The following is a 12,082-nucleotide window of genomic DNA, read 5'->3' as shown; positions in this document are numbered from 1 at the left end:
AAGCCAGTATCTCACTGGGTTGCAACTGCTGTCAAATAGTTAGTGATTGACATTCATGAGGGAGTCGCTAAAATATCTCACAATATTTGTGGTGGTTGTCAATTATCTCATGTGAGGTGCAGAGGTGCAGTCTTGTTGCTTGAATTTTTAACAAATAGCAAATTTTCTTTCAAAATAGTCAGAGTTGTTGCAGGTGTCCTGAATCCTTCACAATTTTGTCATTGTCTTCAACCCACCTCAACAGCACTAGAACTTTATTTTGAAATCTGCACAGGAAGTTTCCTCTGACAGAAAATGTGTCCAGGTCCAAAAAAACAGTCCAATGGTAAAAAAAAAATATTTAAAAAACTGGTTCAAATCAGCCTATTTTCATTTCATAAATGTACTCCAGTAGATTAAGTCATCAACATGGGGGTGGCTGCCAAGGTGGGCACAAAGTAAGCCAAGGCAGGTATGTAGGCAACAAATTAATAATAATGACCAAGAATAAGGTTTTGCAAGCTGTGGTCACCAAAATAAGCCATGATTTTCAAAAACTGGCTGGGCAAAATGAGGCTGCACAGCCCACTGGTCACTTAGTCACAAACATTCAGAATTCATTGAGACTGGAATGGAAAATGTACCTATTTTCTTAAACCTTTGAGTCCCCAATTAGTTGCCAACAATCAAGCCTAGTAAATTGCTACCTTAAGTGAAGAACTGTTTGAGGGCCAAAAGACTTGGCTGATTTTAAGAACTTGGGCCAAATGATTTGGATTCCAAAAAAGAGCTGTAATTACCATCACTATAGAACTGGTTTGTGTGCCTGCTAGGCTCTGTTACCTGTCTTGTTCTGTTTTCAGTTCTGGATTCTGTTTTTTGGTTTCTGTTCTTTTGGTTCACTTTAAAATTAAGTTTTAGTTTTCTGAGTCATCTCACATTTTAGTCCTGCATTTGTATTCTCATAAACCATGAATTGTGACACATCTAGATGACAGTTTTGTATTTTTATTGCTAAGGTAAAAATAATAAAATATTACTTCCTTTAATTTTACAGCAGGGTTCAGTTTAAAAGGGGCACCTCCATCAGTTTCTACTTAGACAGTGTGACTGTGGTCACTCCTAACAGCCATGACCATCCTCAAATTGGTTTTGCAACTAAATTACAAAGCATAGTAGGTGTATGTGCTGATTCCTTGACCTGATTCCTTTGTGTTGCTGTCCTGAATCTCATTTTAGCTCTTACTGCAGTTGGTTGAGATGGTCATACATCATTTCTAAAAGGGACCATTTTTTGGAGGTGGAATTAGTGTGTATTGGCGAGGTCACAGGAGGAGGCCTTCAGAACATCTCAGACATTAGTTTTAGCATGCAGCTTAAAGTTTCATGGGAGCTTTACGCCCTCATCATCAGCACATAGCTAATTAAAATGAGATAGAAAACCATTCCCAATGAAATATTAAATATTAACTTCACTGTAACTTGTAGCATTTATCTTTTGATAGACACTGTAATTAAGATAATGATGTTTAAATGCATTAGCACTTCTATTTTAAACAGCTAGTGCATTAATTTTTTTATTAGAATGGCAGTCCAATTTAATTAGGTGTTAAAGTTTTCAGCTTTGTCATCATGCTTTTTTTTTAAAGAAATGTGGACAACTTAATCCTTTTGAATGTTTAAGTTGTCCAATATACTGTATGTTTGCATCTCCTTGTTAGCAACAGAGGCTCCAGGAACACACAGGTCTTGAATAACATCTTTCAGCTCTTCAACGGAAATCCAGTCTGGGGCTGGCCCTGTGGCTTCCTCCCAGCTGGCTGTGGCTTTGTTTGTATACCTCTGAAGGAAGGAGACTAAGATGAATCCTTATCAGGTTTCAGAGCCACTTGAACTAATGTGATGTAACCTCCTTTATCCCAAGGAGATGCCCTCCTCGCACCAGCTGTGCTCTGAAATCTCAAGAAGGAGCGGAGACAAGCTGCAGCCCTTGCTGAGTCTGATGTCCATGCAGAACAGGTTAGACTCTATGCTGAGTGTGCAAACGCTGTTCTCTGTATTTCCAAAATTCTTCCCATCCATTATGGGTCGTTACCCTTTTCCAGCTCACAAAACACCAGTAGACTGGATTATAAAACACTCAAAATGTCACAATAATCTATGACAGAATAAAAAGGGGCTACACTTCCAGTGAGTATGAAAAGTCTACACAACTTTTTATACTCACTGTTAAAAGGGCCAAAGTTTGTGACATTAAAAATGATGCTGTGTTCAATTGTTTCAAAAACTTTTCCCATCTTTAATGCTTTTTTCAGATCATGCCACAAATTTCCTATTGAATTTAATTCTAGACTTTAGCTAGGCCATTTCAAAACTTCAGTTTATTTCTGGTGAAGCCATTCCTTTGTTGATTTGGATATAAGATTGGGGTCATTGCCATTAAAAATAAAAAAAAGAAATTCCTTTTAATCCTCAGCTTTCTAGCAAGCATCTGAAGTATGGGGCCAAAATAAACAGTTAGTTGGACCTGTTCATAATTTCATCTATCTATCTATCTATCTATCTATCTATCTATCTATCTATCTATCTATCTATCTATCTATCTATCTATCTATCTATCTATCTATCTATCTATCTATCTATCTATCTATCTATCTATCTATCTATCTATCTATCTATCTATCTATCTATCTATCTATCTATCTATCTAAAATTTGTTGATCCAGATTTGCCATTGAACCAAACATACTGTACATTTCGGAATTGTGACCAAAACATTTAACAGCACAATTTGTCACATGGTTTTGGAAAACTTGATCTATTTTTATAGGCAATATTATTCATGCTTAAGTTTTTTTTTCTTTTTTTGGAAGAAAAGACTGTTTTTGCAACCCTAGTCCACAGTCCAGACATACTGATAATAATGGAGATTGTTGTCACAGGCAGAACACAACCAGTACTTGTCAGCATTTCCTTCAGTGTTGCTGTAGATATCTTGACAGCCTTTCTGATCTGTTTCCATTTGGTGTTTGCTTCAGTTTTGAAGGGGTGTACATTTCTTAATGATGCTTTTGTTGTTCCATCTTTTCTCCATTTCCTGATGACTGTCTTCACTGTGTTTGACTGGGAAGCTGATGCTGAGGTGCTTTTTGTACTCTTCTCCTTTTGATTCGTTGTGAGCGCACTATGAACCATAGCTTTTGCTGTAGGATGCAACTAAATAAATATCAGGAAAATTGTACAGGACAGCTGAACTTTATTTCAGGTTGATCAGAGTTATTTTGATCGATGGCAGCTGTGCTCCCAAAAAGACTGAAGGCAAAAGATGCTTCACACAAAGTAATGAAACCAGCATATTGCCCTTTTTTTCCCACCCTTTTTTCAATTCAGTTTTATAGGATATGTCACATTAAATGTGGGAAACATTTTGAAATGATTTAACACTCATTTTTTTACATCACAAAAAGCATTTTAATATGGATGTGTAGACTTTAATGTCCACTGTAGCTGTGTTTCAGGACAAATCCCACACCATTCTTTCACTATCTAAGGATCAAATAGCTCCCTGAACTTTCCTTTGGGTGCTCTCATACACAAGTGAGGCTGAGGAGCACAATTAATATTACATACATGTATTTATTTGGCTTTTGTACAGTTTGAAATTGTATATTTTTAGACTTATTATTTTATTTAGAATTTGAAAGTTAGACTAAGTCATTGATCATTTTACATTAAACCTTGTTTACAGGTGAACAAGTTATCCGTTTTTCAATGGACTATAGAATGAGTGGCACCTTTAGGGCCTACTCTTGATCTTTTGAGCATCAAATGTAAAATTAACACAGAAAAACATTTTAAGTCCATGAGTTGCAGTTATAATTTGTAACAGCCTGCCCATACAGCTTATTAAAAGGTAACACATCAGTCTTTTGAGAAATAAATTGTCCAACAGTTTGCCATCATCAAACCTCACTTTACACCACAGTTAGCAAGTTGGTTGTGAGCATGTGTTGACAGCTAATGGGCCAAACCAATTTTAAATGTGTTCTGCAGTCCCGGACTCCTCTGATGACAAGAAGATGTTGGTTTAATTCAAACTTTATAAGCTGTCTTGAGGATTGGTCAAGCAACTAACCCTGAATCTTCCCTAATTTATTTATCACTTTTAGGATTCTTTAAACAATAGCATAACATAATGAATGAGACATAACTTTTTGTTATATATGTTGTTGTATATCTTTTTATAAGTGTTGATCTTTTCCATAAAAAGTTGTCAGAAGGACACTGGATTCCTCATGTGTTCTCTGTTTGCTTTTTATCTGTAACCTTAATGAAAATGAGACAACAGTGTCTCCAGACATCAATTCAAACACATTTTTTTTTCCTACTTATCATTACTGTTATTACTCCTTTGCCATTTCCTCTTGTTTCCCCATCATATCCATCTCTAATTTTAGTCATTCTCCCTCCATATATTTTTCTCCTCTTATCTTCCTCCATCATGTTACAATCCTCAGGGCAAAGCAGGACAATCACAAAGTGCAATCTGAAACTGGTGCTGAAATGACAGGGTGTGGAAGTGGTTTAATTTAAAATGACAAAGTTCTCCCCCCCTTTTGGGTGTAAGCTCAAACTATATATAAACTATTTGCACCAATTGATCCAACTTCCAGAACAATCTTCTCTAAAATAATGATCACTGTTGAGAAAATTGATGCCCTTGTTTCTAGTTCTCTTTGTCTCAAGGATGCTGTTCACGTGTTATTATTTCTTCATGGATGGGTGTCAGAAAGAGTGTAAGCATAAAAATATATTTTTTACAGGAAAGATTTGTCATGAATTACACAATTTACATTTAAAGGCCTAGCATTCTTTAAACTAATCCATATCGCTCGCTGCCTTTCATACCACAGTTTTAGACTAAGCTCATCTTATAAAGAGAAATGATTGCGTTGTAGCCATCTTGGTCAAACCTTGTGCAATCTAATGCAATATCATGAAACATCATGCTCAGATTATGTGCAGTGAATGACTCTGAGCTACAACTACATCAACTACCACAGTATCTGTTAAATAGACTGAATTATTGGCGTTTTTTGTTTTTCTAAAGACGGTTGGCTTTAGAGACCATCTTGAATTGGGTTGGCTCCATTTGTAGGTTTACATTCATTGATTATTTCCTGAAAGTTTTATTAAAATCTATTCAGTGGTTTACAAGATATTTTGCTAAAGAATAGACAGAGAGCAAGATCTTAAACAGAGCTCTTGAGCTCAGAGTTTGTGTTGGGGAACAATCTCAGCTACTACCACACCAAACTACAGATCAGTATCTGCAAAATCTACCGAGTTTTTGTCTTTTAAAAAAAGCCTCTTAGCTGTGGCAGCCATCTTAAACCAAGTTGACTCTAAAAGCTAATTATTTGTAGATGTGCATCCAATGATTACTCTCTGAATGTTTCATTAAAATTTGTCCAGTGGTTCAAGACATATTTTGAGAACAGATAAGTGCACAAACACAATCACACAGATAAACAAAAACATCAACGGCCATCTTCACCTTTTGGTGGTACTTAATAATAAAGAAAGAAGACAGGCGGAGGACACAAAAGTTGGAAATGAGAGCACACTTGATTTGGGAAATGACACACAACCCCTTCAGGTTCTCTAAAACATTCTGCCTATAGATGGGAAATAATCTCATTTAGCAAACACATTTGCTCCAATCCACACAAATTATCCATGATAATGAACACACAAACATGCAGTATGTTATCTAATCCACATGCTTGGTTCACAGATATAGTACAGTTTTCCATCTACAAAGTACATCAAGCCATACAGTGAACAGATACGTCTTTAGGTTTGGATATAATGAGGCTTGTTTTGTGCACTTTTGCCCATCTGTGTTGTCACCAAAACATTTATTTCTATCTGCACCAAGTATTGAAATGGAAGTAGCCAAAGATCAATATCTACTGTACCTCAGTTATAAAAAAAAAAGAAAAAAAAGTCATTGCGCATTTTGCTGAGGAAAAGATAATGAGGATAATAGAATATACATGAACTGTTAATGTGGAGACACTGTGAGGCAGATTTAATGGCAATTATTTAAACCAAAAGCGGCAAGAATCCTAGCACATTAAACAGCTCCTTCACTATGATGCGCCCAAAACAATTTCTTGCCTGAGTAACCATACATGCTTGTTCTGAAATCTGATTAAGCTGCCTCTCGGTTGGCGAAGAGACGGAGACGGTCCCTGTCTGCCTTCAGTTCTCTCCCTCTCTTGCACCTTTTATTTTTTCTTTAAACTACCTACTTACGCTAAATTTAATAAGTCATGTAACAATAATTGTAAGATTCCTCTCTACATGCCTGAAGTTGATGACAATTTCTTTTGTAAAATTATGGAGAACCAGCCATTCAGAAATACAGTCAAATGCATTATTCAAAACATACATATGTGTTGACATGAAATGTCCCACCTATCTGATTTAAACATGTAGCAGAAAGTGACTATGTACTACAACTTAAAAGGAGACCTAGATTCCCAATCTGTTGTAGGCAGTTTTGCTTGGAAAGCTCAGTCTGCATGACCTTGCACAGTGTAACAGTAAACAGTTTCCTCATTGTTACAAAAGGTGCTTAACTTAATGTTGCGTTCGAAAATGAAGATTACCTTAATTTTCAAAGGGAGACATTCCATGAAACAAATCACTTGACTGGGAAAAATAATGTAAGTATGTTCAGCCTATTTATATCTGTCCAATAGATGGCAACAGACAAGAACAATTATCTTGTCAGCAATGAAATAAAATAAGTACAGTATATCATCCTTATTTTAGTAGCAAAATGTCTTTTTCCTCTTGAAAATAAACTTTTGACAAATTGATTTACAGTAGCTGAAGCAGAATTTAAAGAAACACTTTGACACACAGCTAAATTAGCTCAAACTATAGCAGCTCACAAACTATTAGAAAGACAGCTTTATTCTCAAATGCTTACTTCTCTTTCATTTGGATTTTGACCACAGATCTATCGTTTAGTCAGAGCCAAATCTACGCTCTTCAAACAGATTTTTTTTTTTGTTCATAACATGTACTCTGTAATGAATACATTTCCCTGCTTCAGTTTTGGAGTCCAGACATTACTTATACTGCCCTCTTTATCACAGTGTCATGGCTCAGTGGAACACATTAATGGAATTGAGGCCTTGGTAATTATAGGTAACACCAGTGTTTCCTTTTAGTGACAAGTTCAAATATCCACTGAGTAAAAAAAGGCATCACATTAACAGGGAAAGGTTACTGTAGTTTAAAAATGACTGGAACCCAGGATTCAATTGGAAGATAACAGTTGTTGTTTCTGGTTTTTCATGAAATGCCCCTCAATTTTCCAACTAAAAACCATGATGCCTTTGTGATATTCTCACTTTACAATTTTCAGTATTTATCTGTCACTTTAGCTCAGGGATCCAGACTATTTCCACCATTAAAACTTAAGGTTTTAGGAGCACCAAAATAAACAAATAATAAAAAAGCACCACCAAAATGTATGTGCACAACTGTCCTAACTGTGTTAAATATCGGTGATTTTTTAAATAAACAAATACAAACTATTGTTGTATTTTAAAGGAAAATTATCAAATAATAGTCTTCAAAGAAAAAAAAGCTGTTAAAGGAAAAGTTTGACCATAATAAAATAGCTCTCTGTGTAAAAGTTATAAATATTAAAATATCTTCATTGTGGACAGCTTCTTGAATGACCTCAATTTGGATAAATAGAGTTTATGCCCAACAGCATTGAGAAGCTAACAGCTAGTCTGACAGCAGCGAAGACCAAAGAGAATTGGATCTTACAAACAGCTCAGATACCAAACATTTCATTGTGGTTCATGCAGATGCTATAAACCTTTACATCACCCCCAGTACTGCATTTCAGTTATTTACGTAGGATTTCATGGTTATTTACAAGCTTAAAAAGCAACCAAAGTATCGGCACGTAGCATTTCTAAGGCATCTGGGGATTGCATTTGGCAGCAATTTCTTAATATTTTTGCTGAAATAAGCATGTAATGCAAAACTGATGGTGAAGTAAAGGTGGAAATAATAACATTTGCACAAAGCGCTGTTAAATTTTAGAACCTGGAGCAGTTTCAAGACAACAGCGTTCCATTTGGGAAGTGAGTCCATTATTAGCACATCAATACAGATAAAAATGATGTCTGCAACAGAGTGAATATTATTTATAATTTTACATAAAAACTCATTTCAATAAGTCAAACTTTTCTTTTAAGTCAACTTAGATCAATTTATTTTTACTGTTTAGTCTTTTCCATTTAAATAAATATGAATGTTTTATGTCGTTGTCAAAACCTTTATTAATCATACAGTAACAGGTAGAAATATTATGAATGTGCTGAACTGAGCTCTGTTTTGGTAAGCAGGTGTCAAATCAAAGAAATTAAACACCTGTTGTGTAAATTTTTTTTCTTTTCCACAGTGAATAGAGGAACAGTGGCACATTTGAAATAGCTGACTTGCTGACTTTTTCTTTAAATGCTGAATGAAGCTCAACATTATATTTCCCTGTAGGAGCAGCATCAAGGGTATTTTATTGTACATACATTTTAATTAACACAACAAAGGTAGTATCAAAAGAAGGCGTTATTGATGCGTTTTATGACAACTGAATCTTGCCAATTATAGATAAGTTGTGTTAATGTAAACATTTTCTGTATAGAAACAGCTGACATCAAATGTCATATTTGTTTTTCGGTACTGATGCACTCGGCTCCAATCCAGTAAGAGTGTTATAAGTTTGCAACAACTCCCCCACACAGACAAGCAAACGTTCAATGCCCTTCTGTCCATTTTTCTTCCTTACACACACAACTCTGCAGAGCTGCACACAACTTCCAAATACCTTCTATTTTGGCGATCATAATTATTTGATGACGGGGCTTCTAGTTTCTCCACCACTCTTTTGTACACATGATCTAGTTGTGAATAATTTAGCATGGAGAACCAGAAAGGTAGGTTCCTTAAAAGAGTAGGTACACTCCAACTCTGGAGGCAGGACACTCCAAGCTATTCTTTTCTATCTTTAACATCCACCCACTCAGAACACACAATGTTTCAGTTGTTTTTTGGTTTTTCTTTCAACGAGCTGAAAATCAATCCAATCTTCAATCCATCTATCTAAACATTCTTTCCTCTCCACAAGCACCACAGAGTCCAGCTAGTGTCATTTTACCCCAGGTGAAGAGCTTCGTGGATGGACTAACATTTTCTCTGCATCTCTTCTTCAGTCACCCACCATGGAGGAACTCCAAAGGAAACTGAACCAGCGCTACGAAGGCACCAAGCCCAGAAAAGTGAGTTATTTATGGGATCACTTTCTTTCAGCTTTAAAGGTTTTAAGTACGTCTTTAAATCTGTCACACTGAGTAAAAAACATGCTCACATTATTTCAGTCATCATTTCCTTTAAACAATTGTTAATATATCTGAAACAGTGTCAGATTGCTTGATAATAAAACACAACATTGTTTTCTGTTTCCATCTAATGTTGAGCAAGCTAAGGAGAAGACAAATGATTAGCTTGCATGTTGACATTCTGCAAATTTGTGCACGCTTTCATCGCATCTCGTCAGACCAAACAGTGCTTTTGTTTCAACACATCTTCTATTTTAGGCTACGTAGATAAAACACTCTACGTTTATTGATGACGCATGTGTTAAATATAGAAAATTGCATGAGTGGTTCAGTAAAAAGCCCTATTTTCTCCCAAAAAACCACAGGTGAGGTTCAAGCTGGCATCATCCTACAGTGGTCGGGTGTTAAAGCATGTGTATGAGGACGGTCAGGAGCTAGACAGTCCAGAGGAGAAATACCCTCATAGCTTCATCCACCGGAAAATCCCACCCAGCCACCTTGAGATGGAGCAGCTTTGCAGCTTCGAGGATACACATGGAGACCAAAAAGGTGGGTTTTTTCATATTTTTTTATTGTGCAACACAAATGCTGCATTTTGGTCAGTTTATAAGCCACAACTAATGTCTATGTTATATTTAGAAATTGTAATTCAGCTACCACATCAAATTTATTTGCATGAATTGTTTATGCATGTTTTAACTTTGTGTTTTTGATATACTGTTTTGTCCAATGTGATTTATATTTTGAGGGAATTCAAAGTGATCAGTGCAGTCTAATAGAGTGGTGTAAAAGAACGTGCCAAAGTGTGAATATGACAAAAGACATAGATAAAATGTCTATTTATTTTGCTATGTTAAAGTAATTTAAGAAAAATGCACAGCTTTAAAGTATAATGATTCAAAACATAGTATTGTGGAGAATATGTTGTGAAAATGATTGCTAGAAAATATGCTTTTTCAAATGATGGGAAGATAGACACAAACCTTATAAACTTAAAAGCAGGCTAACAAGATCAATGGTTGATTTAGAATGAGTCTATGCTAGTGCTGTTATCATAAAATAAACATAAGCACAGATTAGGGTTGTCAGCACATGTTTTGAAGCATAAACTGAAACAATTGTCTGTCTCCATCTTGTTTTTTAAGCTACAGAATCTATACCAAGCCATTTGCACCATGTTAACGGCATATTTTCTGATCAAAACACTTTTGTTTTGAAAAGCAAACTATATTTCTGTATAGTCCTCAACTATTACATGGATCCCTATTTGAAAATAATAGGAAAATGAACTTTTGTGTTCAGGATAAAAAACAGAATCTTGATACTTTGGAGGTCCTTAGTCAAATCAACAGAACGCCAATCCGTGATTATATAATGACAGTGAGCTAAATAAGCAATTAGTTATCAGCTTTATAAACTGCATTTTAACCCAACGAACTTTCTGTTACAAACTAGAGCTTTTTAGAGGGTGTTGTTCCCCTTACTCAACCCCAGTTTCATTACTTGGAACCAGAGGCTAAATACAACTAATTAACACAACTAAGATTCTGTTTCTGCCATTCTGTCTCAGTCATCAATGTTTAATCTCCCACAAAGCTCATAACTGTTTGTAATGAAAACACTCAAACTCAGCTGTTTCTCCTCATTCCACTGAGTGGTAGAAAGAGAGCAGTGAGAGCTGCTTTGATCAAGAAGGCTACAAAAAAACCAAAAAAAAAGAAAGAGAAGCAAACCAGAGGATTAAATCAGTGTTCATCTGGTACCTTTCCTGTCCTGTTTAGAGTTGCTGGGGAGCTGGAGTCTGGTAGTAACAATCAAAGGGAATGGGGGAGAGGTTACAATCTAGACAAGTTGCCCTGTGCTTTGCTGGGCCAACACAGAGACACATAAGACAAACAACCGTTCGCACTCACACCTAAGAGCATATTAGATTCTCTAATAAATCTAGCATGCATTCTTTTGGGCTGTGGAAGGAAGCTGGAGTATCTGGTTAATACCTACATATGCACAGGGACAACATGCAAACTCGAAAGGCCCAGGTGAACTGAGATTTGAACTGGAGACCTGTTTTATCTACTTCAGTGAACAAACTGCCTCTAGAACCCTGCATTAGTTAGAGACTGAGGTTGGCAGAAATGCAGTCGTGACTTAACCTGACTAAATGAAAAGTGACAGATCAGACTTCGGGTTCACTTTGGAAATTTCAGGTGCAAGTTTTAATTTTCTGTTGACAACATGTTTTATTGTGTACTCAGGCATCTATCCTCCAACAGGGCTCATTGCCCAAAGAATAAATGTATACAGAGGAATGGGAAACTACAAGCCTGCAGGCAGTATGACCCAACAAACAGAGGGAGATGATCAGGTATGCGATGCAATTTGCTCTTGTGCCTTTGGTGACATTGTACCAACAGTCTTATTTGTCTGAAAGTCTAAAGCATAATGTATGGTCTTGATGTATTTGTTCTTGTTAACTTAATAAAATTTATCAACTGCTGTGATCGACGATTGGGGAACAAAATCACACTATTCGTATAGTCATGTGTTCTAACAGTTCAATTCACATCTCTACTGTAGGCATTACCTGTAGGAGTTGGCATCTTAATAGGAAGATTCATAATTGTGAGGGAACACAAACATTTATTTATTGCTAAATAAGGTACCACTTC

At 36.0% G+C, this 12,082-nt stretch overlaps 1 protein-coding gene across 2 annotated transcripts in view; it reads left to right on the top strand.

The window, feature by feature from the left end:
- LOC108238913 (glutaredoxin domain-containing cysteine-rich protein 2) overlaps nucleotides 1–12,082 on the top strand; it is a 41,242-nt gene that overhangs the window by 24,914 nt on the left and 4,246 nt on the right. The window contains exons 2-5 of one of the 2 annotated variants that reach the window (XM_017421277.3): nucleotides 1,904–1,998; nucleotides 9,288–9,353; nucleotides 9,779–9,962; nucleotides 11,669–11,778. In XM_017421277.3, the coding sequence (XP_017276766.1) occupies nucleotides 9,297–9,353; nucleotides 9,779–9,962; nucleotides 11,669–11,778 (351 nt within the window). In that variant the 5' untranslated portion in view covers nucleotides 1,904–1,998; nucleotides 9,288–9,296. The remainder of the gene's footprint in view (nucleotides 1–1,903; nucleotides 1,999–9,287; nucleotides 9,354–9,778; nucleotides 9,963–11,668; nucleotides 11,779–12,082) is intronic. The other variant, XM_017421280.3, reaches the window with a different exon arrangement.

This window comes from Kryptolebias marmoratus, linkage group LG13 (assembly GCF_001649575.2).
Source record: "Kryptolebias marmoratus isolate JLee-2015 linkage group LG13, ASM164957v2, whole genome shotgun sequence".
Lineage (NCBI taxonomy): Eukaryota > Metazoa > Chordata > Actinopteri > Cyprinodontiformes > Rivulidae > Kryptolebias > Kryptolebias marmoratus.
The sequence above is the reverse complement of the archived record's forward strand: the minus strand, read 5'-3'. Positions and strand labels throughout refer to the sequence as shown.